The 27,997-nt window shown below is 41.6% G+C and overlaps 1 protein-coding gene across 1 annotated transcript in view; it reads right to left on the bottom strand.

Moving 5' to 3' along the window:
* Positions 1–27,997, bottom strand: part of ALDH5A1 (aldehyde dehydrogenase 5 family member A1) — a 48,676-nt gene that overhangs the window by 9,910 nt on the left and 10,769 nt on the right. Inside the window, exons 3-9 of the mRNA XM_049884876.1 lie at positions 27,034–27,204; positions 25,110–25,226; positions 19,888–20,031; positions 14,717–14,860; positions 12,338–12,496; positions 6,722–6,891; positions 447–505 (exon numbers count right to left, since the gene is read on the bottom strand). Coding sequence (XP_049740833.1) covers positions 447–505; positions 6,722–6,891; positions 12,338–12,496; positions 14,717–14,860; positions 19,888–20,031; positions 25,110–25,226; positions 27,034–27,204 — 964 coding nt within the window. The remainder of the gene's footprint in view (positions 1–446; positions 506–6,721; positions 6,892–12,337; positions 12,497–14,716; positions 14,861–19,887; positions 20,032–25,109; positions 25,227–27,033; positions 27,205–27,997) is intronic.

Here is a 27,997-nt window from a genome sequence, read left to right as displayed (position 1 = left end):
CACATACAGCATGAAGAATATCCATTGAAGACATCATGTCAATACAAATGGCCAAAAAACACATGAAAAAATGGTCAGTGCCATTAGTTACTCCAAAAAACAAATAAACTGTTGCTGTTGAGTCGATTCCAACTCACGGTGACCCGACAGAACAGAGTAGAACTGTCCCACAGGGTTTCCAAGGAGCAGCTAGTGGATTTGAACTGCCAACCTTTTGGTTAGCCTCTGCAGCTCTTAACCACTAACGCCACCAGGGCTCCCATTAGTTATTAGGCAAATACAAATTGAAACCACTCAGGGATCCCTTCTGTATTTCACTCCCCCCACTACTCCTTCCCCACAAAAAAAAAAAAAAAAAAAATTCCAGGGGAATATTTAAAGGGCAAACTCCAGTACTCATTTAAGAAAATGATTATCATGGCTACTGAACAGAGGAAAACACCTACCTGCTAACCCAACATCAGCTGCGTTAGCAATTGCTACAGCCTCCTCCTCTGTGTCGAACCTGCCAAAGTTAAGAGGGGTCATAAGCAAAATCTGTAAGGGGAAGAGTGAAAAAAAAAAAGCTTCTTTTCTCCTGATTCATTCCCTAAATCATGGCAAGGGTGGAATCACAGTTTTGCAAATAGGTCCAAGGGCATGGGGAAGAAAACAGCACCATTCACTGTGATGACTCAGCAGTCATGGCTGGCACACTAAAAGCGTATCAGCCTCATCTCTTCTAATTTATTATTGTTAGGTGCCAACCCTTGTGACTCCATAGGGTTTTCTTGGCTATAACCTTTACAGAAGCAGATCACCAGGTTTTCCTCTCATGGAGCCACTGTGTGGGTTCAAACCACCAACGTTTTGATTAGCAGCCAAATGCTTAACCATCTGCACCACCAGGGCTCCTTTCTTTCTCTTCTAATAGAACAAGAGAAAAACAGACCAACCTGCAGGGAACTGTCACATACTAGAGTATTACACAAAATGCCTTAAAAAAGGATTGCCACTCTTTCTCCCTACTAAGACTACGTAACCATAGCAACTACTTTAAAATCAACCATGAAGTGTTGGAAAGAAGTTCCTTTAAAGGAAGTCGGGCCTAGGTTCTAATGCCAGCTCTACCACTTACCATCACTTAATATGGTGCTGGTCCTTGGGGTCTGTTTGTTCCTCTCTGAAATGAAGGGGTGCACCAAAGCCCTATGTGGTCTTTTCCAGCTTTATTATTTTATTCCTGGACTAAGATATTGAACCGTATTTCTCTGTTGCTCCAGAATTGTACTCCAATTCAGTACTCTAATTTCTAAATTCAGAGACCTACCAGCAGATGGAGCCAGCCACTTCCCTGCAGCGCTTACAGAGGACAACAGGGCAGAGCTGGCTGCCCTGTGCCCCTGTCAATGTAAGGGGCAGACTGGACGAGAAGGAGAAAGCTTTGGGTGAAAAAATACCACACTTCCCTCCTGTTTAAGCCATGGAAAGGAGACCCCAAGGGAATTCCTTGTAAAGTTCAGAGGATGTCCCACTGTGATGGTTAATGTCATGTGTCAACTTGGCTAGGCCATGATTCTCAGTGTGCTTGGGCAGACATTATGTAATCATCCTCCATTTTGTGATCCGATGTGAGTGACCGAAGTTGAAAGGGGAGTTTCCTTGGGGGTGTGGCCTGCATCCAATATATATGCATGTGCTGGCAAAGCTCTCTAGATCCTGCATTCATCTCGTCATCCTCTGACCTCTGGTTCTTAGGATGTGACAAGCCTTCAGCCTGCCTTGACCTGCAGATTTTGGATTCACCAGCTCCCGTAACCCCATGAGCCAGCAGCTCGCTGCCAGACCTGCAGATTTTGGGTTTGTCAGCCCGTGCAACCACGTGAGTCAGGAGAAGCCTCGAGGCTGACCCACAGATTTGGGACTTGTTAGCCTCCACAATCATGTGAGCTATTTCCTTGAAATAAATCTCTCTCTATATTTATATATACGCTTCACTGACTTTGCTCCTCTAGAGAACCAAGGCTAAGACACCCTCCAAGCGTTGTCTCTCCATTCATAGCTAGTGAGTTACTTTATCTGCTGGAGGACAGAAAAATAGGGCATTGTCAATGTCCTCACTCCCCATCTGTCCCTCAAAACTACAGTAATCACATCATCAGTTGTGATCGTTGAGGACTTCCTCTTTCCGGGGGTACATCCTAGCTACCGTGTAGTACCAGGAGAGGTGTAGTGAGACCAGAGTCTGCTAGGAACAGTAGTGCCTTCTTCTCATTCTAACCTCTTACTTACATAATAGCAGTAACCACCATAATGATATCAGGCAAGGTGCTGATGGCTTCATGTACATTATTTCATTTAATCCTTATTACTACCCTGTGAGGGTTTTCACTGGCTAATTTTCAGAAGTAGATCAACAGGCCTGCCTTTTTTTCCTAGTCTGTCTTTGTCTGGAGGCTTCTCTGAAACCTGTCCATCATGGGTAACCCCGCTGGTATTTAAAATACTGTTAGCAGAGCTTCTAGTGTCATAGTGACACTCAAGCCACCACAGTACAACAAACTGACAGATGGGTGGTAGTAATCTACTTCCAAAGATTAGCCAATGAAAACCTTACAGATCAGGACATTTTCCGATATAGTGCTGGAAGATGAGCCCCCTAGGTTGAAGGCACTCAAAATACACAGAAGCTGCAACAATGCACTCAAACAAACAAATGAAAATAAAGATGGTGCTGGACCAGGCAACCTTTTGTTCTGTACTGCATGGGGTTGCCATGAGTTAGAGCAGACTCAGTGGCTGCTAACAACCACCACCACCACCACCCTGTAGGTAGCTACTAGTTTTTATCTCTTTCCTATAAGAGGAAACCGAGGCTCAGAGAAGTTAACTTGTCCAAGGGTATGCAGCTCTTACGAGACTGAATCTGCATGCTGTTCAACTCCAAAGCCTGCATTCTTAACCACGGCATCCTTCCAGTTTCCTGTGAAAATGTGAAGTTTACATTCTAGGTGAAATTTTTTTATTAAAACAAAGAAGGTGAAAGTTCTTCAAGTGGTCCATTCCCCTAATGGTGGAATAAGGTATAAACTTCACTGTCAAGATGATAACGAAGCTGGCAAAGTATGTAACAAGAAAGATTTCTGACCAAAAGAAGCCTACATAAATGGAAAAACATACCATGCTCATGGATAGGAAGACTCAAAATTGTGAAAATGTCAATTCTACCCAAAGTGATCTACAGATATAATGCAATCCTGATCCAAATACCAACAGCAATCTTTAATGAAATAGAAAAACTAATGACCAACTTTATATGGAAAGAGGTTCTGAATAAGCAAAGCATTATTAATGAAAAAGAACAAAGTAGGAGACCTCACTGTACCTGATCTCAGAATCTACTATATAGCTGCAGTAGTCAAAATAGCCTATTACTGGTACAATGACAGACACATAGACCAATGGAACAGAATGGAGAAGCCAGACATAAATCGATCCAGCTATGGGCACCTGATCTTTGACAAATGCCCAAAGTGCACTAAACGGGGAAGAAACAGTCTCTTTAACAAATGGTGTTGGCATAACCGGATGCCCACGTGTAAAAAAAAATGAAACAGGGCCCATATCTCACATCATACACAAAAACTATCTCAAAATGGATTAAAGACCTAAATATAAAACCTAAAACAATAAAGATCATGGAAGAAAAAAATAGGGACAATGCTAGGGGCCCTAATATAGGGCATAAAGAGACTGCAAACCATAACTAAAAATGAACAAATGCCAGAAGATAAACTAGGTAACTGGGAGCTCCTAAAAATTAAACACTTATATTCATCAAAAAGACTACACAAAAAGAGTAAAAACAGAACCCACAGACTGGGAAAAAAACTCTTTTTTTTTTTTTTATGGTATATTTAACAAAAATCTAATCTCTAAAATCTATAGACAACTTCAACAACTCAACAAAAAAGACAAATAATCCAGTTAAAAAATGGACAAAGGATATGAGCAGACACTTCACCAAAAAAGATGTTCAGGTTGGTAACAGACTTACAAGGAAATACTCTCGATCATTAGACATTGGAGAAACGCAAATCCAAACTACAAGGAGATACCATCTCACCTTGACATTACTGGCCCTAAAAAATAGGAAATAAATGCTGAAGAAACTGCAGGGAGATAGGAACTCTCATTCACTGCTGGTGGGGGTGTAAAATGGTACAAACACTATGGAAAACGATATGGTGCCTCCTCAAAGAGCTAGAAATAGGAATAGCATATGATCAGCAATTCCACTCCTAGAAATATATCCTAGAGAAATAAGAGCCATCACACGAATAGACATATGCACACTCACGTGCATTGCAGCATTATTCACAATAGTAAAAAAGATGGAAACAACCTAAGTGCCCATCAACAGATGCATGGATAAACAAACTATGGTATATACACACAATGGAATACTACACAAGGATAAAGAACAATGATGAATCTGTGAAACATCTCACAACATGGATGAATTGGGAGGGCATTATGCTGAGCGAATTAAGTCAATCACAAGACGATAAATACTGTATAAGACCACTATTATAAAAAAAAACAAGAAAAGGTTTACACACTGTCTTAGTCTTCTAGTGCTGCTATAACAGAAATACCACAAGTGAATGGCTTTAACAAAGAGAAGCTTATTTCCCCACAGTAAAGTAGGCTAAAAGTCCAAATTCAGGGTATCAGCTCCAGCAGAAGGCTTTCTCTCTCCATCGGCCTTCTTATCAATCTTCTCCCCCCCGCTCCCCGCCCAACTAGGAGCTGCTTAGCACAGGGATGCGCTCTGCTCCCGGCACTGCTTTCTTGGTAGTATGAGGTCCCCCACTCTCTGCTTGCTTCCCTTTCATCTCTTGTAAAATAAAAGGTGGTGCAGGCCAAACCCCAGGGAACCTCCCTTTACATTGGATCAGGGATGTGACCTTAGTAAGGGTGTTACAATCCCACCCTAATTCTCTTTGACATAAAATTACAATCACAAAATGGAGGACAAACACACAATACTGGGAATCACAGCCCAGCCAAATCTGATACACACATTTTTTAGGGGACATAATTCAATCCATGACATACACGGAAAAAAAAATCTGTCCTGGTTACGAGGGAGGAGAAGGCTGGGAAGGAGAAATCACTAACTAGATAATAGACAAGTGTTAACTTTGGTGAAGGGAAAGACAACACAAAATATAGGTGAAGTCACCATAATTTGACCAAGGCAAAGTCATAGAAGCTTCCTAGACACATCCAAACACCTTGAGGGATTGAGTTACTGGGGCTGACGGCTGGGGACCATTGTTTCAGGCAATATCTAGGTCAATTGGCATAACATAGGTCATAAAGAAAATATTCTACATCCTACCTTAGTGAGTAGTGTCTGGGGTATTAAAAGCTTGGGAACAGCCATCTAAAATAAAATGTAAGAAAAGGATAATACATATCCCCAGCAAGATAAGGGAGGATAATGAAACAGAAAGAATCAGTTGTGGAGAAGAACCAACCCAAGATACCAAGAATGAAAAAGATAATCATTGAGATAAAGAACTCAGTGGGTGGGTTGGGCAGCACAATGAGTACATTTGAAGAATGAATTAATAATTTGGCAGATGGAGGGGAAGGAGTCTCCCAGATGGCATGAGGAACAGATAGAGATGGAATGAACAAGACAAGACTGAAGAAAGGCAGAAGAGTATCACTTTAAAGGCTGGAAAAGGATAAATGGAGGGAAGAAAAATATATGGAGAAATAATATCCAAGACTTGCCAAAGGCTAAATACTTTAAATACTGTTGTTTTTGTTGTTGGGCGTTGTTGAGCCAGCCCCTGACACACAGCAACCTCATGCATGATAGGTTAGGGATTCAACCATTGTGACCTATAGGGTTTTCATCAGCTGCTTTTTGGAAGTAGATTGCCAGGCCTTTCTTCCTAATCCATCTTAGTCTAGAAGCTCTGCTAAAGCCTCTTCAGCATCATAGCAACATGCAAGCCTCCACTGACAGACGGGTGGTGGGTTTGTTGAGGTGCATTGATCAGGAATCAAAACAGGGTCCCCTGCACGGAAGGTGTGAATTCTACCACTGAACCACTAACGCCTCAAACTTAGGTATTAAAGAAATACATTAGGAGCTCAGGCTGAGAAAGCCCAGAACGTCACACCAGAAAATTACAGTGAAATTTAAGAACATTGAAGATCAAGAGAAACTCTAAAAGTTTCCAAAGACAAAGAGTAGACCCCTTACAAAGGAGAAAGAACCAGGCATCCGATTTCTCAGTGACAACAACAGTGATCATTCCAAAGTGCTGCACCTAGAATTTTATCTAGGAAAATTATTTACTTGTGAACGTGAAATAAAGAATAATCTCAGGTACGTAAGCTCTCGGAACGCTAACATCCCAGGCTCCCTTGAAAGAATGCTTTCAGGGTGTACTCCATGAGGAAGAGAAATGAATTTGGTGGAAAGCAAGAATGAGTAGAAAATCTGGTAATTTTGTAGTCTAAATAAGCAATAAAAAAAAAAGTTATAAACTGAACTCAGCTCTTGAATGGATGTAACATAATTCTCTCCCTCTCCAGCCCCTCTTTCCCTATGCCTCACCCCAGCCCTTCAAAACAGCACAAAGAACTGAGTCTCTCCTAGGTTTCCTTTTTCTTTTCTAGTCTACCTCCTGGCTTCCCACAGACTGGGTGATCTTACTTGATAACGGGTGCCAGAGGCCCAAAAGTCTCCTCATGTGAGCAAAGCATGTCCCGGGTGACGTTGCTGAGCAGGGTGGGCTCAAAGAAATTTTTTCCAAATTGATGTCGCCTGCCGCCTGTCTCAATGGTGGCCCCTTTGGAAACTGCGTCACTCACGTGTTTCTCTACCTGTATGAAGGGAAAAAGAAGAGCCCTTGGGAAAGGTGGCTGAGAATACTTTCCAAACGGGGCAACCTCTTAGGTTGTTCAACCTGCCAAAACCTGTGACTGGTTTTCTTTCCTTTTTTTTTTTTTTAAAAAAAAAAAAAAAAAAAACGATACAAACAAAGCACCCTAGCTCCTTTTAGGGATGCAGGGACGCAGTGGAATGAAAGGGTGCTTGGTGTGCCCTACTTCCTCTTGCTCTTTGGTATTTTAGATGTTTGATCTTACTACTTGCTGAGTACACTGAATTCTTTCTAGGCCTGCAGCTCAGGTGTCTTCCTGGGACTTGTTCTCATCGCACTCCCAAGCTCACCCGGGCTTGTTCCACTGTTTCTTAGATCCATGTCATCCTCCTTTCTGGACCTGGCTTTCATTTTGTTCTAGTACATTCTCCTCCAGTAGTTGCTTTGAAAAAGGTGCACTGAAAGTGGCTTACTTTCTGAGGTTGTTGGCATTGTATGTCTGATGTTTTATCTTGTATTCCACCTGACTGACAATTTGGTTGGTTATGGATAAAAAAAAGACTTTTTTTAAAATTGTTTTCTTGTGGTGAAGATATATGTAACAAAACATTTGCCAATTCAACATTTTTTATGTGTACAATTCAGTGACCTTGACTGCATTCATCCTATCGTACAACCATCTCCACTATCCGTCTGGAAATTTTCCACCACAACTAACAGAAACTCAATACCCCCTAAGCAGACTTCCCCACTCCCTGCCCCAGATCCTGGTAACCACTAATATCTATGCATGTTCCTATTTTAGATATTTCATATAAGTGGGGATCATACAATATTTACCCTTTTATGACCAACTTATTTTACTCAGCATAATGTTTTCAAGGTTCATCCAAATTGTAGCATGTATCAGAATTTCACTTCTCTTGATGGCTGAGTTAGATTCCATTATATGTGTATACCATGTTTTGTTTATCCATCTATCTGCTGATGGACATTTAGGTTGTTTCTGGTTATTGAATTCTGATCCAAAACAATTTTCTTTCAGAACTTTGAGTGCACTTCTCTACTGTCTGATGTCTGATTTAAAAATGATTCTCACTCCTCTGTGGGTAGCCTTTTCTCTTTCTGGAAGCTTCTATGATCTTCTTTTTTGTTTCTGACATTCTAAAATTTTAGCAAAACATATCTGGGTTTTTTCCTTTTCATTCATTCTGCTTGGCAACTTGTAAAATCTTTCAACTTAAAAAAAGTTATTTTTCTCTATCTCTGACAAGTTTTCACCGAATTTCTGTAATCATTTCATAACCTCCATTTTCTTCTTTCTAGAAATTCAGTTAGTAAGATGGATACCTGCCTTGCCTCAGATTAATCTTCTGGTTTTTTTTTTTTTTTTTTCATTTCTGTCAATTTTTCATCTGTCTTTTGCTTTAAATTCCAAATTTATCTTCCATTTTCATCTGTTAAAAGTTTTTATTTTGACTACCATGTGTTTGATTTCTACAAACTCTTTCTTGGCCTCACTGCTTCATTTTCACAGTTTTTATGGATGTACTATCTTCTCAAAACTCTTGGAGGACACTAGTTAGATTCTTTCAAAATCCCCTTCTGTTCCCTGTTTCATCTGTTTCCTTCGGAGTCAGATGTTCTCTTTTTTCTTCCCAATTCCTCCTCTTTTGTGCTGATGGTGAAATGATCTTCAAAGCGTTCGTAATTTTTGGCTGTTCTTCTTTATGAACAAAGGACTGTGTTGATTAATTTAGGTGGTTGGCAGGAGTAACCTGTGCTGTTCCATTTGCTAAGAAAACTGCAAGCTTAGGTTTATTCTAACTTGCAGGCTTCACTTTAGGGGCAGCCCCTTCCTAAACAGCCAAGTCAGGAGAGTTCTGCTCTGGCACGCCTACCTTCAATCTCAAAGCTATAGCTCTCATAGGCAGGCTACCATATTCCTTCAGAGGTATTTCCCCTGCCGGGAGCAAACGTCTCTGCTGTGCCTTGTGTGTGTTAGTGGTGGTGGTAGCATGGAAACGACCTAGAAAACTAAGCAACAGTTTAATCAATCAGTTCCATATCTCTGCTTCTCCCATTTCTACTCGCTACTCCAGCCAATTGTAGAAGGACTCCACATTAAAAATGGCACCCATCTCCTCTACAGACTTCTCCTGGGCATGCCCCTTCTGCTTCGATTTTTCTGGTAACCTGATCCCTCTGCCTTCAGAAGTTCTTCACAATGTCTGGTCCACTAGAGTCTTCCCTTCTCCCATTCTCTGCTGAATTTTTCATGGAGCTTCAGAAGAGAAAAATATAGGCTTGGGCACATTCTACCATCTAAACTCACCCTTTTTAAATCCACGGCCCCTACAGTATTTTCACAGTCCAGTGCCTGCAACAAGCCCCAGGATGACTTACTTTCCATGATTCATATATTTTTTTAAATTTTAATATATTTTATTTTTTACAGCAGTTTTAGGTTTATAGAAAAATCATATAGAAAGTACAGAGTTCTCATATGCTCCCCTCCCCCATGCACACAATTTCTCCCTCCTACAATTAACATCTTGTATTACTGTTGTGCATTTGTCACACTTGATCAATCAATACTGACATCATTATACTAGGGTTCACTCTGTGTCGTATAGTTCTACGGGTATTTTTTCCCCACTAAATTTTATTTATTTTGTTGTTATTGAGAATAAACACAGCAAAAACATACACCAATTCAACAGTTTCTACATGTAAAATTTAGTGACATTGATTACATTCTTTGAGTTGAGCAACATTCTTGCCCTCCTTTTCTGAGTTGTCCCTCTCTCACTAACATAAACGCACTGTCCCCTAAGGCTCCTTTTTAATCTTTTGAGTTGCTGTTGTCAGCTTGATCCCATATGGATAGTTCTTAAACGAGCATGATGCACAAGGCAGACATTTTTTACTAGTTATGGTAAACTGTTGTTTGGTTTTAAGATGTCTTCAGGGAATATTTTTCGTTTAAGGTTTAAAGATTATCTCAGGGCAATAGTTTCAGGGGTTCATCTACCCTCTATGGCTCCAGAAAGTCTACAGTCCATGAGAATTTGTAATTCTGTTGTATTTTCCCCCCTTGATCAGAATTCTTCTATGGAATCTTTGATCAAAATGTTCACTAATGGTAGCCAGGCACCATCCAGTTCTTCTCATCTCATGGCAAGGAGGCAGTTGCTCACGGAGGCAATAAGCTACACATTCCATAGCCTTCTCCTATTCCTAACTGTCCTTCTTCCTCTCTTTCTCCAGGTGAACAGAGACCAATTGCAGTGGTTTGGATGGCCGCTTGCAAGCTTTTAAGACCCCAGGCACTACACAACGAAGTAGGAGGTAGAAGAGAAGCACCAAACATGTTATTAGGCCAATTAACTGGAATGTTCCATGAAACCATGACCCTAGACCTCCAAACCAAGGAATCAAATCCCATGAGGTATTTGGTTATATGTAAGCAGCCTCAGCAGCTACTTTTTTTTTTTTTTTTCAAAGAACCTACTTCTGGTTTTACTGAGTCTATTGTTTTTCTGTTTTTGATTTTATTTACTTCTGATCTGATCTTTGTTATTTCCTTTCTTCTGGTAGGTTTAGGCTTAGTTTGCTCTTCTCTTCTAGTTCCTAGAGTTGTTGAGTTAGGCTGTTAATCTGAGATTTTTTTTTTAACTGTAATGATTTATATTTAATAATTGTATTTAGCATTTAACAAGGGCCCATCCTCTTGCCCCAAACAGAATCTGCTCTGCCTTTGTCATCTTAAATGTGATGCTGAGCAGTGTTTTCCCCCTTGGAATCCACTCTATGACTGCAGGTACACTAAAGGAAACACAATGGTTGTTTTTAAGCAAGGTGCTTTCCACTAAACTTCTCTCTACCTTTAAAAAAAAAATCCTGCATTATGGCTTGAAGTCCCAAAAAACAGCACCCTCTGCAGAGCAATGTCTGTATCTTCACTTTGGCTAAAAATGAAATCTCTAGGACAACAATTTTGCAACCTGGCTGCAAACCAGCATCACCTGGGGCACGTAAAAAATACCAGCGCCTAGGCCCTACCCCAGACTAGTTAACACCCAGCTATTAGAGGCACAGGGTGGGTTGAGAACCACCACTCTAGGACTTGAACCATGGCTGGTATAGACCCAAACTGCCTTCAAATGAGTGTCCCTGGTCTGTTCTCAAGGTCCAATGTTACCTCAAGAATGCTGGCAGTCCCAGCATAAACTTTAAGATGTTTATTCTATCTGTAGTAACCCCAGGAGCCCTGGCGGTGTAGTGGTTAAGAGCTACAAGTGCTAACCAAAAGGTCAGCAGCTCAAATCTACCAGCCGCTCCTGGAAACTCTAAGGGGCAGTTCTACTTCATCCTATAGGGTCGCTATGAGTTGGAATTGACTTGATGGCAATGGGTTTGGTTTTGTGGTTTACAGTAACTGCAAGGCAGTAACTAGAAATTGATCAGAGTTCTGTCAAAGTTTGGAACTTCCCTTGGTTTCCACTGGGGAAGGTAAGGAATGTGGATTCAGCTGCATTGACTGTCCACTGAGTCAGGACAGCCATTCCAGGCTTGTTCCCAGGCTCGCCAACCTCACTAAATGGGGAGCAGGCTGTGTTTCTCACTCGAGTGGTGACTTGGTTCATCTCTCCACTCTCCATTCCCACATACAATCCCCACCGTTCACAGTCTGTCTGATTTAAATTATTCCATTAAGATCTTTTCTACCATAGAGACTTAACCATGTAGCATGCTGGGTATTTAGTCTTACAAGAAAAGTCCTGTACGCAACACTGAAAAAAAGTTTTTTTTTTTTAAGCAGAGAAATCCTAGCTAGTCGTCTGTCTGACTTGTGACATTTTTGAACAAACAAACCCTTCCTGATCCTAAAAGCAGATTCCCTTTCCCACCATCTCTAATCCTGAACATGGAGTAGCTAATGATACATCTCCCTGCTGGGATGCTTTCTCCAAGGATTCTTCTGGAAGGACATTCTGTAGTCAAGGGAAGAAAAAACAGACTCATGCTAGTATTTCAAATGAAATACCAACAATCTCAAAAGCAAAGCCAGTTTTCATTTCCTTTTAGGTACTCCAAAAAAATTAGACTTTATATAAAAACTTTATGTTCCAAGACCTTAAATCTCTGAGGCAGGGAGGGACAGAAACCCTGAACATCACCACTGGTGCAGGGAAGATGGCAAAGGCAGAAGGAGACCTAAAATGAGAGATTGCCCAGGACTGTGTGCAATGACCAAGCTGGAAAAACTTATGACCAGATGATGCCGCTCAGTTCCTACAAGCTGACAGACATTCACTTTTTCAGATTTCTCAATTGCTTCCAAAATCTCCTTGCTGAGCATCTTACCAAAGTGTTTTTTGCAAGTTAAGCTTTTGGTATCAAAACCATAAAATTTACTCTAATAGATAACAAAACTAACTTACCTTTTCTACAGCTTTTTCATTAATTAACGGGCCTTGAGTAGTTCCCTCCTCAAATCCATTGCCTACACGCAGGTCTCTTTTAATTGCTTCAGCAAATTTTTTCACGAAAGAATCATGGATACCCCTTTGCACCAAGAAACGGTTTGAGCAAACGCAGGTCTAGACACAAGGAAAAAAAAAAAAACACACACAACTCACGGAGACAGCTTCTCGAAAGCTAGTGTCCCAACCAATAAATTTGCTGCTGTTGTTCCCTTGCTAAGACACTTCCCCAGGTGGTTCTAATCATGTGTCCAACCTGCTATTATCATCCCCATGTGGGCTTGATTTGAAGGCTATCTGCACCAAGCAAGTACATTCCTTTCCAAAGCCCTTCATGGCTGTTGTATCTCTGTGGTTAAATAAGTATGCAAGTAGAAATATCTGTGCAAGGAAAAAAAAAAAAAAAAAAAGAAAGCCACTCAATCAGGTTTTTTTTTTCCCCAAAAGGCTTAGATAAGCTATTACAAAACAAATAGAAAAATAACACTGTAACCCCTGAAAGACAGAGATGTTGTGCTATCAGAGAGCAGAGGATAGAAGGAATGAGGTCAAATGCTAACTTAAATCCTTTATCAGAGACCTGCTGGCATGGTGGTTAAGCATTTTGCTGCTAACCAAAAGGTCGGCAGTTCAAATCCACCAGCTGCTCCTTGGAAGCCCTATGGGGCATTTCTACTCTGGAATTGACTCAATGACAATGGGCACTCCAAGTGTTTGGCTGAATCTGACATTTTGAAAATGGACACAAAATGATTCTTCCATGTCAGCCAAAATTGTTCAAAACACCTTGGCTTATTTTTTTTCTCATTAGACCTAATATTTTAAATATATGAAATAAAACCACATTACAGGAAGTGTAGTTATCATTGATAAATTTTCTTTTTTTTTTCCTTACTCATGTATCTTCCTAGCTGAAACAAGTATGCATACAATGTTGTACCCCATGCATTTTAAATTAATGGTTTTATTGGCTGAAAAAAAACATGCCCCAAAGCTGGAGCTTTATAATGTGACTCTGAAGGCATTTTGCGTTTGTAAAAGGAAACAAATTTATTTCTGAAAAAAATCAATCTTATTTAGGTTGAAAGGGGGACAATAAATTAGCAAAGGCTAAAAACAGGGATGAAACTATTTAAAATAAAATATTTCACCTTTCTTCCCAATGTAGACATTCAGCAGTATTTATTCTGTTTCTGGAATGAAGTTAGAGGTCCCTGGATGGTGCATACGATTTGCACGCGGGTACTAACCACAAGGTTAGCAGTTCCAGTCTAGCTCCAGTCCACCCACTCAGAAAAAAGACCTTGCAATCTACTTCCACACAATTACAGCCATTGAAAACCCGATGGAACACAGTTCTACTTTGAAACACACGGGGTCGCCATGAGTCAGAATCCACTTGATGGCAATAGGTTTGCTTTTTGGTTTATTGATGGTACTTCAGGACAAAGTGCTTTGAATATTTAAGAAGCCACCCAGGATCCTGATAGCAGCTTGGATAGAAACTGGGAGACAGGACCCTTGGTTCACAATCCCAGCTCCTTAGCAGAGTGGGGACTGTGACCCAGAGATGTATGACCTTAAGCAAGTCAGTTAGCCTGTCTAGAGCTTCTTTTCCTGATCTCTAAAATGAGAGGTTTGTATTGGATAACCCTAAAGGTCCCTACTGATCTAATACTCTAGGATTTCCTATTAAGACACGAGCTCAGGCCACCACCTTCCTGATGACAACCTGGGGCACTGCTTGGACACTGACGGTCCTTGGGCATGTACCCCTTGCTGGGTGCCTGTCACACCCTTCCATCTCAGGGGAAGGCAGACCCAGGTGGGTCTTAGGAGGCAACAGGGTTTTGAGTCTTCCAAGTATCATCCTCAACATTTTTCTATCTTCCTTCCCCGTGGATCTCAGACCCTACCTGTTCAAGAGGGTTTTGTGTCTGAGGAGATGGTTATGCCTGCTCAGTAGAGAAAAGCCCAATGAAGAAAAAAAATGTGAAAATAACCAGATTCAAAGGGTAGGGGAAAGAAAAGAAGAGGAAACAACTGACTAAGACACATACTGATTATTTCGGAAATTTCCTAAAGCCAGGAAGTCCACTTTACTTTTCTTCAGCTCCCTAGAGCCTAGCATAAAAAAAAGAAAAAAAAAGCTTACTAAATATTCTCTGAAAGAGTGAATGAATGAAGAATGAATGATGGAATGAACCCAAAAAGTATCCTTCTAGAAGATGAATAAGGAATAGAGGTGGTAGGATCTTTGTAAAACACACACATGTGTGCACACCCATACTCACACTCTCACACACACCCAATCCCTGAAAAACTCTCCATGCTCACCTGTCCAGAGTTCCTAAATTTAGATGCCATGGCACCTGCTACGGCCCGGTCCACGTTGGCACTGTCAAATACAATGAACGGCGCATGGCCGCCGAGCTCCATGGAGACTCTTTTCACAGAGTCTGCAGCATAGTGCAACAGTATCTGTAAGCGGAGGGGAGAAAGCTGTGAGCACTGAAAAGAACGACCCAGGACTATTACACCTTCGTTTTGAAAAATTACCCAACAGTGAAAAAAGCAGGGCACACAGGAGCACATACAGGATAGCACTTTATATAAGAAAAGGGAGAAGCAAGAATACGTGTTCATATTTGCTTAGCATTTGCATAAAGAAACACTGGGAAGATAACAAAAACCTGAAAGTAATTATTTATAGAAGGTGAGGAAGAGGAAGCCAGGGACAGGGGTGAGGGTAAGACTTCTTAATGTAAACCTGTGGTATTTTTTCAATTTTTGAACCATATAAGTACATTAAGATAGACAGCTGCTATCGACTCCAGCTCATGGCAACCTTATGTATAAGAGAATTAAATGTTGCCTGTTCTTGCATCATCCTCATAATCACCAGCATTTTGCAGCTCACCATCGTGGTTACTGTACCATCCATCTCACCCAGGGTCTCCCTTTGCCATTCTTTGGCCCTCTACTTCACCGAATATGACGTCCTCCTTCAGCGATTGATCTCTCCGGATGACATTCAAAGCAAGCAAGCTGGACAATGATCTGTTGTGATCCACAGGTTTTCACTGGCTAATTTTCAGAAGATCACCAGGCCTTTCTTCCTAGTCTGCCTTAGTATGGAAGCACCACTGAAACCTGTCCACCATGGACGACCCTGCTGGTACTTGAAATACCAGTGGCATAGCTTCCAGCATCATAGCAACATGCAAGCCACCACAGGACAACAAACTAACAGATGGGTGGTGGATATAAGTGCATTACCTATCTCCAAAATAAATTATACCACAGGCCTAAAAAACCATAATACAAGCCTGAGATATGTGAGGTACCTCCATTCAGAATTTGACCATGTAGGTTCATGTATATGTACTTTTGTTTTTTTAAAAAAAACAGATCATATATACTTTTTTGTAATCGGCATTATCTTCCCAATTAATATATCTGCAACCCTTACAAGCTCATAACTTTTGTAACTTGCTCCTTTAACGAAACATTCTAATATGAATATCTTCTTGTGTCCTCACACCTGCTTCTGTGGCATCCTTGATATGCCTGTATAGTATTCCAGGAGCCCTGGTAGCACAGCGGTTAAGAGCTTGGCTGCTAACCAAAAGGTTGGCAGTTTGAATCCATCAGCTGCTCCTTGGAAACCCTACAGGGCAGTTCTACTCTGTCCTATAGGGTCACTATGAGCCGGAATTGACTTGACGGCACTGAGTTGTTTTTTTTTTTTTAATAGTATTCCAATCCATGGCTCTTCCATAATTTATTTATCCAGCCTCTGTCTGTTGGGACATTTAGGTTGTTTCTAATTCCTTGCTATTAAAGACAACACTGCATTTATTCCCTCGGGATAAATTTGCAGAAGTAGAATTGATAGCTCAAAGCATAATTGTAAGGATTCTTAATATATGTAACTATTTTCCCAGGGACTTTTAACTGCTTTATCACAGGATTGTTGTTGTTAGCTTCAGCTGAGTTGGCTCCTGACACATAGCTAACTCCATGCACAATGGGATAAAATGCTGTCCAGTCCTACACCATCCCCATGACTGGTTATGGATCAAACTGTGTGATCCACAGAGTATTCACTGGCTGATCTGCAGAAGTAGATCACCAGGCCTTTCTTCCTAGTCTTAGCCTGGAAGCTCCACCGAAACCCATTCAGCATCGTCACAACATGCAAGCCTCCGACGACAGAGGGGTGGTGATTGTACATGAGATGCACTGGCTGGCAATCAAACCAGGGTTTCCTGCATGGAAGGTTGGGATTCTATCTCCGAACTGTTAATACTTCCTTATTACAGGATAGTAAGTCTTTATTCAAGCTGTCTCCCTTGGGTCAAATGACCACTCATGGTTCAATTCACCGTAGAGGAAGAGACTAGGTATGTTATATGCAATAAAATGTGGCTGCTGGTCCCTCAGCAGGGCCTGGGAGGGGTCTGTTGCTGTAGTTGGGTGCTATGGAGCAGTTCCAACTCACAATGACCCTGTGTACAACAGAACGAAACACTGCCTGGTCCTGCGCCATCCTCACAATCATTGCTATGTTTGAGCCCACTGTGGCAGCCACTGTGTCAATCCATTTCGTTGAGAGTCTTCCTCGCCATCCTTGCTTCTAAGGAGCATTCTGGCTGTACTTCTAAGACAGGTTTGTTTGTTCTTCTGGCAGTCCATGATATATTCAATATTATTCGCCAACACCATAATTCAAAGGCATCAATTCTTCGGTCTTCCTTATTCATTGTCCAGCTTTCACATGCATATGAGGCGATTGAAAATACCATAGCTTGGGTCAGGCACACCTTAAACCTCAAAGTGACATCTTTAAACACTTCAGAGAGGTCTTTTACAGAAGATTTGCCCAATGCAATACATCATTTGATTTCCTGACTGCTGCTTCCATGGACGTTGATTGTGGATCCAAGTAAAATGAGGGGTAGAGAGGGTTAGTTTCCCCATATACAGGGGTGAGGGCAGGGCATGCGTCTCTAGAACAGACTCACTGTAAGTGGTTCAGTTAAGAGACAAAAATCTATGCCAGAGGACCAGGAGCCCAGCCTGATACTCTGCGAAAATCAACTCCAAAAAGGCCCCTGATGTAGAGATTACTATTCCTTTGTTGTTGTTATTGTTGTTAGTAGCTGTGGAGTCAACTCTAACTCATGATGACCCTATGTACAAGAGAATGAAATGTTGTCTGGTCCTGTGCCATCTTCACAATCACCGGAATGCTCCAGTCTATTGCTGTGGCCACTATATAATCAATATGTTGGACAATATTCTGTTGTGATCACTAGCTAATTTTCAGAAGTAGATCATCAGGCCTTTCTTCCTAGTCTTAGTGTGGAAGCTCCATGGAAACCTGTTCACCATGGGTGACCCTACTGGTATTTGAAATATTGGTAGCATAGCTTCCAGCATCACAGCAATGCACAAGCCACCACAGTGTGACAAACTGACAGATGAGTGGTGGATTACTCCATTAGCTATACTTCATCACTCTTCTGTGTAAGCCACCTCAAGCAAATCATTGTTCTGGGTAAATAATTTAAGAGGAAAAGTTGGAACCAGCAGGAATATGGCTGGGCATTTTCTTAGAGTCCTGTCAAGGGGTGACATTTTGCTGCAAACAGTGAAGAACAGTGGGCTGCTGCCCTTTGTCCAGCATCCCAGGAATTGCTCTGACTTGAACTACAAGGGTATTACAACCGTTTGTTTCTCCCAGGCCTCTCTCTTGGTCTCTAACTACGTCACAGTAACATCTGGAACCCTCTGAGAGTGAGCTTGTACTGTGAGACCCATTCATCTCAGGAGCATAGCAGCCATGAATGACTGGAAGGGCCCCGTCATGGATTGAATTATGTCCCCCTAAAAATGTGTGTATCAATTTAGCTGGCCCATGATTTCCAGTATTGTGTGGTTGTCCTCCATTTTGTGATTGTAATTTAAGGAGGATTAGGGTGGAATTGTAACACCCTTACCCAGGTCACATTCCTGATCCAATGTAAAGGGAGTTTCCCTGGGGTGTGGCCTGCACCACCTTTTCTCTCTCAAGAGATAAAAAGGAAAGGGAAGCAAACAGAGAGTTGGGGACCTCATACCACCAAGAAAGCAGTGCTGGGAGCAGAGCATGTCCTTTGGACCCGGGGTCCCTGTGCAGAGAAGCTCCTAGTCTGGGGCAAGATTGATGAGAAGGCCGGCCAAGAGAGAAAGCCTTCCCCTGGAGCTAACACCCTAAATTTCGACTTTTAGCCTGCTTTACTGTGAGAAAATAAACTCTTTGTTAAACCCACCCACTTGTGATATTTCTGTTACAGCAGCACTAGATACTAAGACAGGCCCCAAAGCACCATCCCATGTATGAGTTTGTGGCATGACAGAGGTGACTACAGTAAGGAGGTATGAAACTGCCTCATTCTTTCCTGCTTCCCATGGTGTCTAAACACTACTATAGTTATGCAAAAGCTTTCAGATTAGAAAGCTTTATATTATTTTTATTATACAGTAAAACTTGTGGAAGCCGGAAACTGCATAGGGCGGAAACCTGTCAGAGAAGGAAAACTCAAATATTTTCCACTAACAGAGAGAGAGAGAAAAGCAGTAAGACTGCACCCTGTCAAAAGCGGAAAACTTGTGAGACCTGGAAAAACAAGGCAGTCCCCTCGAGTTCTGGCTGTCACAGGTTTCACTGTATTATTTTTGTCTGATGTGTGCTTATTATGCAGGAGCCCCGGTGGTGCAGTGGTTAAGGGCTCAGCTGTTAACCAAAAAGGTCAGCAGTTTGAATCCACCAACCGCTCCTTGGAAATCCTAGGGGGCAGTTCTACTCTGTTCCACAGGGTTGTTATGAGTCAGGATCAACTCAACAGCAATGGGTTATTAGCAGAAAAAAGTATATCAGCTAGAAAGAATCTCCAGAAAGAAAAGCTTTTGTTCTACCCTGACCTCTCTCTTCTGAACATTTAAAAGCATAGATAAAGACCCATTCACAGGCATACGCATGAAGTTTTGGGGAAAGAACTTCTCAGCTTTTAAGAAAAAAAATAAATGAATAACTTTTATGTTTCTGTAAGTACCTTTCTACTACACACAATTTTTCTTTATTTCTAAGACATCTATTTAAACATCAGTTGTGTGTTTCCGAAATCTCCAATTCTAAAAACTTCATATTACGAAAGAAACAGACATTCCACAATTGAAGAAATATGACGGCTAGCTTTTAGCCACTTCACATACGACAAATAATGGGAACCTCCCCCACCCCCAAACTCCTCTGGTATTGTCAAATAAGAACCGAGGTCATGTCACAATGAGGAATTACACTCAAAATGTCTCCAGAAGGCGACCAGACGTGACTTTATTTCACAGAGCTTTTAACACTCTGCTTCTTAAAAATGGTCATCGAGGTAAAATAGCATTTTTATACTCTATAAGGAGGAAATACTAGAATGACATTTATTTTCTTTGAGACTTAAGTAACGTACCTTTCCAGTAGCTGTTGAGCCAGTAAAGGAAATTTTGGATACTAGCGGATCAGTACAAAGAGCTTCTCCCACTTCCTTGGCCTTTTTTCGCGAACAGGGAACAACATTGTAGACGCCTGGAGGAATTCCGGCCTGCTGGGCAAGCTGTAAAGAGAAACGGCAAATAACAGGGCACCAAATGATCCAACTGAAAACAAAGACAGGAGGGGCAGATAGAAGTTTTCATCCAAAATGTAATGGAAAAAACCTTAGGCTGGCCTTGAGGGTGGAATAAGTTCATACATGGGACTAAAATATGGTTTTTCTTAGTGTTAAAGTGACATTAATATTTACGTGTTGTTAAATTTCATCAAAATAAAGTTTCTTAGAGTATGAGTTTCAATGTCACTTTTGGTTAAAGAAAAAAACAAAAAATTTGGGAGGCACCACTTAACACCCACTAAGATGGCTATTATCAGAAAAACAGAAAATAAGTGTTGGCAAGGATATGGAGAAACTGGGACCCTCATCCGCTGCTGGTGGGAACATAAAAAGGTGCAGCAGCTGTGGAAAACCGTATGGCAACTCCTTAAAAACTGAAACATAGAATTACCATATGATCCAGCAATTCTTTTCCTAGGTATATACCTGAAAGGACTGAGATCAGGAACTCAAACAGATAATTTTACTCCAGTGTTCACTGCAGTGTTATTCGTAATAGCCCGAAGGTGGGAACAACCCAAGTGTCCATCAACAGGTGAATGGATAAACAAAATGTGGTATATACATAAAATTAAATGTTCATGCATAAAGAGAAATGAAGTCCTGATAAATATTATGCCGGAATGGATGGACCTTGAAAACATTATGCTGAGTGAGTTAAGTCAGACACAAAAGGAAAATATCATAGGACCCCACTTGCATGAAATATCTACAACAGGCAAATACATAGAGACCAAAGTTTATTAGTGGTGACCAGGGGTTAGGGGGTGAGGGAGTAGGGAGTTATTGCTTAAGCAGTTTTCTGTTTGGGTTGAGGGAAAACATTTGGCAGCAGACAGAGGCAATGGTTGCACAACGTGGCGAATGCAATTAATGTCACTGAATTGTACACTTAAAATGGTGAAAATGACAAATTTTTTGTTATACATACTTTATAACAATAAAAAAAAGTACAAAGAAATCAGGACAATGTTAAGAAAATAAAACTTCAAGCCCATACAACAACAAAAAAGAAAAAAAACTTCATTTTCTTTCCCAAGCAGAATCAGAGGTGATTTCAAGAGAAAAGCTGGTTTGTTCACCTGTAGAATCAAGGACAAGGGAGCGAAAGAGAACATTCCCTGACCACCTACTACACCAGGGAACAGGGTAAGTCTTTTCCACAGATTGTTTCCATTGTAGTGATGCAGAAAGGCAGGCTTAGAAGGTGAAGAACCATGCCAAGGCCATAGCTAGGCATGTGACCTAGTAGCTGTCTGACCCCAAAGTCTGGGCTCTTTCCATGGTATTCTCCTTGGAGAAGCCATATTCTGAATTACCTTAATGCCTGAATCCCATTTACTATGAACTTACTACATGAACCTGACTCGGGATTCTGGGAAGATGGTGTAGCAGCAGTTTTTTTGAATCTCCCTAAATCCTCTCATAAAAACAGAGCAATTAGATAGCAAAATCACAAGATCAGAGACAACAAGTACAACTAAAAGAGATGACAGACCACACACTACAAGTGGGTAGGGACAAACCAGTGACAGCTACAAGGCCTGTGTGGGGCCAGCAACTGTGTGTGAGGGCGGTGAGGGCAACAACAGGGTGTACGATGGACCCAGGAACACAGGAGCCCAAAGAGTCCATTCATGGAAAGCACAGAGTCCAATCTGAGAACAGGGCAAATGTCCAGTTTTCTCAAAAGGAAACTGCAAGTAAAAGAAAAGAATGGAGGAGAACCTGCAGATTAAAAGACTTAAGACAGGGTGACAGAAAAATTTGGAAATGGACAATGGTGACAATTGTACAACATGGTGGACGTAATTTAATGTCACTGAACTGTACACTTAAAAATGGCAAATGTTGTTTTATATGTCTATTTTATCAAAAAAAGGGACTTGAAAGATACTACAAATTAAAAAATGAACAATTTACACACAAAAAAGAAACAATCTTTGACGGTTACAAGGGAGGCGAGGGGTGGGATGGAAAAACACTTAACAGACAACAGATAAGTGGTAACTTTGTTGAAGGGTAAGACAGTACACAATACTGGGGAAGCCAGCACAACCTGTACAAGACAAGGTCATGGAAGCTCCATAGACACAACCAAACTCCCTCAGGGACCAAACTGCTGGGCTGAGGGCTGTGGGGACCATGGTCTCGGGGAACATCCAGCTCAACTGGCATAACATAATTTATAAAGAAAATGTTCTATATTTTACTTTGGTGAGTAACATCTGGGGTCTTAAAAGCCTGTGAGCCGCCATCTAGGATACTCCACTGGTCCTACCTCTTCGGAAGCAAGGAAGAATGAAGAAAACTAAAGATACAAGGGAAAAGTTAGTCCATAGGACTAATGGACCACATCTACCACAGCCTCCACCAGACAGAGTCCAGTACGACTAGATGGTGCCTGGATACCACCACTCACTGCTCTGACAGGAATCACAGTAGAGGGTTCTGGACAGAGCTGGAGAAAAATGTAAAAATTCTGACACAAAAAGAAAGACCAGACTTGCTGACCTGACAGAGACTGGAGAAACCCTGAGAGTATGGCCCTCAGACACCCTTTTAGCTCAGTAATGAAGTCACTCCTGAGGTTCACCCTTCAGCCAAAGAATGAACGGGTCCATAAAACAAGACAAAAGACTAAAGACACCAGCCCTGTGACAAGGACTAGAAGACAGGAGGGAACAGGAAAGCTAGTAATAGAGAACCCAGGGTTGAGAAGCGAGTGTTGACATGTCGTGGGGTTGCTAACCAATATCATGAAACAATATGTGTAGTAACTGTTTAATGAGAAACTAGTTTGTTCTGTAAACCTTCACCTAAAGTACAATAAAAAATAAAATAAAAAATGAACAAGATGTACACGTGAGTGATGAAGCTATAAAAAGAAGTGATTTGTATAAAAATCAGGACAGAGGGACTTGCTGAGGCAGGGACGCAGTGGAATTCAAGCAGGGCGCAGGGAGTCCTGACAAAGTTCTATTTCTTGACGAGGTGGTGGTTACAAGGATGTTTAACTTATGTTCATTCCCTAAGCTATAAATTTGTTTGATGTGGTTTTTTCTGTATCCGTGTTTCATCTTACAATACAAAAGAAATATTGAGGAGATGCAAGTACCTCATGATTATTCTGAGGATGAAAGAACAAGGCAAAGCAGGGCTAAGTGCCTTGCCAGGTGCTGGAGAAATCCTGTTTCCTAGAGAAATCTCAGGGTTTCTAGGTCTTCAGCAACAACCTGTTATTTTCTGTAGGTCTAAGAAGAGGCATTTTTTCGTTTGAAATAATCTCTTCTCTCAGTTCACTGAGGTTTTTAAAAAATGTGGTCCTTAACCTTTCCAATCAATATAGATGTGTACTTTCAAATACATTTCGTAACCAGGTGGAATCGAACAGTCATAGATCACTGTGGGTTCTAAACACCATAATCTGTAGAAAATACACCCTTAATTAACATTTTTCATCTATACCTAAAGAATCTAATAAAAAGGTTAACTCACACATCACACAGGAAAAAGGTAAAGTACAGAGATAGTATAATAATAGCGCATCTAAAAAAAGGCATCCCTCCAGTTTACATTACGGAATGGCTCAAATGAACGAGTTGCCTCTGATATAAGGTGTCCTTTGGTGACATGCCCCTTCAGGAAAGACGCTTTTAGTCACCGAGTCTGGAGCTGCATGGGGTCCCTGAGAGCTGAGAACAGCAAGTACAGTTGCCACGATGATGGCTATGTCTGGGCTTATGGGAGCTCCTTTACCTGACCACAGGACAAGAGGAAAAGTAGCAGCCCATGGAACTAAAAGTAGAAGGGGGCTCTGACACAGGAAAGGCTGAGGTAAGGAGGTAAAACATTGACATCCAACTTAATGAGTGGCTCTGGGTTTTAATTGTGAATCCCTTCTCTCCTTTCTTCTTCTCTTCCTTCCTCACTGCCTCCCTTCCTCCTTCTTTCCTTCCATCTTTCCACAAATATTCACTGAGTGTCTCCTATATTCAGGCACTGCTGTATAGGCTCTGGAATGTAGCAGTGAATACACAGATAAAAGTCCCTGTCTCCACAGAGCCTACATTCTAGTGGCAGCAGGTGATTATTAAAACAAATAAATATCTGGTATGTTGGATGGCGTTAAGTGCTATGGAAAATGACAACAACAAAGTGGAGAGGGAGGATCAGGAGTGCAAGAGGTAATTTTTAAACATGGAAGCCAGGAAGTCCCTCCCTGAGAAGGTGGCACTTGAGTGAAGGCATGATGAAGCAAGTCACAGGGAGATCCGAGGAGAGAGCTTTCAGACAGAGGGAGGAGCACATGAAGAGGCCTGAGTAGGGAGTGAGCCTGTCCTGGTCCAATGAGCAGAAGAGACTGGAGTGGCCGGGGTGGATGAGTAGGGGGACAGTAACAGATGAGGTCAGAGGGGCAATGAGGGCAGTGGCCCATCTTTTGGAGCCTTGAGGGCCACCAAAACAAACAAAAAAAAACTCCACTGCCGTCAGGGTTTCCAAGGCTGTAAATCTCTATGGAAGCACACTGTCACATTTTTCTCCCATGGAGCAGCTGGGGTTTCAAACCACCGACCTTTTGGTTAACAGTCGATCGCTTTAACCACTGCGCCACCAGGGCTCCTTAGAAGTTCGAATTTTACTCTGACATGAGAAGTGAAAAGCCATTAGATGTTTTTAAGGAGAAGAAAGACAGGCTCCAGATGAACACTGATAGAATTGGGAAGGGAGTGGTAAATAGGGGTTTCTTATATGTGACAGACTCCCACACTACAGTCATACTCTAGGACTGCCTATGTAATGACAATGGTGGACACTGCCTACAGCTGTCAGACAATCCCCCCACCCAATTTTTTCTAAAAAGAGCAACATCTGACTAAAAAAATCCTCAATCCATGAAAACGAGACCATACAGTATGAGATGCAAAGAAGGAGGCAGCAAAATGGCTTCCTGCTGTCCCAGATAAATACCTATTTTTAGACCTTGTCAGCTCTGTACAAACATAGGGAGAAAGACTCACCTCAGCCAGGGCCAGGGCAGAGAGGGGCGTGTCTTCAGCAGGTTTCACCACTACAGTGCAGCCAGCTGCCAGGGCAGCCCCCACCTTCCGGGTAATCATGGCACTGGGAAAATTCCACTGGGGTTATAAAGCAGAGGAAATATGTCAGAGGAAAGATTGCCCCACTAGCCCAAAGGAAGTCAGTCAATACATTTCACTGCCCAACTGATTGGCAAAGCTGTTCTCTGGCTCTCGCAGAGGTGAGCTCTCAGGACACCTGTCACCTGCCAACTTGAGAGGCTGGGAGACAAAGGCACAAAGACAGGAAATGTTTTCAGAGCTTCATATATAGTACAATGTTATGTATACCAGGGGTCAGAGAACTTTTTCTGTAAAGAGCCAGATAGTAAATATTTAAGGCTTCGGGGGACATAATCTCTGTCAAAAGTACTCAAACTCTGTGGTTGTAGTGCGAAAGCAGCCATAGACAATACATACACGAACAAGCGTGAATGTGTTCCAATAACACTTTATTTACAAAAACAAGCAGCAGGCTGGATTTGGCCTATCAGCCATAGTTTGATGGCTCCTGAGCTACAGACTTCTAGAACATAAGCAGAGGTGATTTTAAAAACAGCAGATGATTTACTATTTCCCTCTCTCTCCACACACACACACACACACACACACACAAGAACAATATTTTATTTTAACAAATATACAGCACTTATTCTGTGCCAAGTACTGTTCTAAGCACTTGAAAATTATAATTAACTAAATCCTTATCACAACCCAATGAGGTTGGTATTATCGTCTTCATTTGCAGGTTTGGGAAAACTGAGATTAGTTAAGTAATTTGCCCAGAGTCACACGACTAGTAAACAATAGTTCTGAGTCCAACCTAGCCAGTCTAGGCAGTAAGAAGGATGGCATCTGTAACTACTCTGTGCAGGGAAAGAAAAGTGGCCTTGAGACCAGCTAGCAGATACTATAAAAAACCCAGTGCCGTCGATAGAGAAGTTAATATGAGACCAAGTAGCACGTAGGTTCAACAAGGGTTAACAATGAGTAAGGTGGGCCCCCAACAAGTATATTGCAGCCTCTTCCAGGCAGACACAAATATCTTATTTCTTAGCTCATTCCACCTACAGAACCTGGCCCGGTGCCTGCTGAGAAGGGACACAAATGCTTAGCTGTTGATGATAACCACACATTAAACACACAATCTTAGAGAATACGCCACATTAAAAAATGTGTCACGGATGAACCTAGAAAACATTATTCTGAGTGAAATAAATCTGTCACAAAAGGAAAAATAGCATATGATCCCTCTTACAAGAAATATGTAGATTAGGCAAATATACAGAAACCAAAGTTTACTGGTGGTGTTCAGTGGGAGAATGGAGGAGGGGAGTCAGTGCTGAAGGGACCCTGAGTTTCCATAGCTGGTGGTGGGATAATCTGGAAATGAACACTGGTGATGCCTGCACAACAGGATGAATTTAATCAATGTTCCTGAATTGCATGTGTAAAAAATGTTGAACTGGCAAAGGTTTTGTTATACATATTTCACCACAATAAAACAATAAAAAAGTCAGCTTTGGAATTAAAAAAAAAAAGTGTCATATCTGAGTCTTTTAGAAAAATGATAAATACCGGAAGGTCTTTCCAGAGGTGCTAGGCAATGCTAGGAGAAAGCCTTTATGCCCAGCCAGAAAAGCCCTCTGGGATTACCCCATATCCACAGGCACTGGAAAGCAGGTTTTCCCAGTCACTGGCTCCACACCTTATATTAAGTATCACAGAGGACCAGGAAATACACCTCAGTGTCCAGCAAAGGAATCAGGGAACCAAGAACAGATGACATAGGTAACAAAAAAAAGAATCGTTTCCCGTGTCCCAACCCCGCCTCCTGCCCCAGGATCCTGCTGATGCTGCCACGTACTGGAGTGATGACAGCGGCCACGCCCACAGGCTGCTTGAGGACCAGGCTCCTCTTATCTTTCGCTGGGGTATAGATGATGTCTCCATATATGCGGCGGGCTTCCTCCGAAAACCACTCTAGGAAAAGGGCGGAATAGAGAATTTCTCCCTGGGCCTCCTTCAGCGGCTTTCCCTAAAATTAAATCAGAAAATGACACGTGTTATCTTCTAATACCAAAAATGGAGTCCCTGGGTGGAGCAAATGGTTAATGTACTTGGCTGCTGACTAAAAGGTGGGAGGTTTGAGTCCACTCAGAGGCACCCTGGAAGAAAGGCCTGGAGGTCTACTTCTGAAAAAGCAACCACTGAAAGCCCCAAGGAGCGCAGTTCTACTCTGTGGGGTCACGGCGAGTGGGAGTCAACTCGATGGCAATGGTTTGGTTTTTAATACAAAAGCCTGACTTGTGCATCTAAATTCTTCAAGACAGCAAGCAGCATAGAAAAGTGTCCACTTCCAGATGAGAGCATTACAAACTCCACAGAGTTGGTGTGAGTCTTATAAACCCGAACTACAAATGATAATGGCTATGAGCATGGCTGTACTGCCCTAAACCACAATAAAGTCATTTGCATTCTCAATATGTTTACAAATTAGGAGGCGGCACCTAGAACTGGTCTTATAATTCCTTCTCTTTTCGGTATCTTCTAAACATTGTGACCATGATGTGACCACAGCGTGACGTGCTTTATTATAGCTATGGAAGAATGAATGGCACAGTTTAAGTGTACAAAAACAAGAAAAATGAACCAAAAACAGTCATGTAGGAAAAAAAAAAAATGGAATAGTGAAAAAGTAGCACCCACACAGTTCTCCCAAAATCTATTTTCTGCATATTATTGAATAAACTAGAACATATGATTTAGTTTTAGCAAGTCTAAGTGCCAGGCTTAGTTAATTAGAAAAAGTTTGTGACTTGCATGCTGAT

This window comes from Elephas maximus, chromosome 1 (assembly GCF_024166365.1).
Source record: "Elephas maximus indicus isolate mEleMax1 chromosome 1, mEleMax1 primary haplotype, whole genome shotgun sequence".
NCBI classification, from domain to species: domain Eukaryota; kingdom Metazoa; phylum Chordata; class Mammalia; order Proboscidea; family Elephantidae; genus Elephas; species Elephas maximus.
The sequence above is the reverse complement of the archived record's forward strand: the minus strand, read 5'-3'. Positions and strand labels throughout refer to the sequence as shown.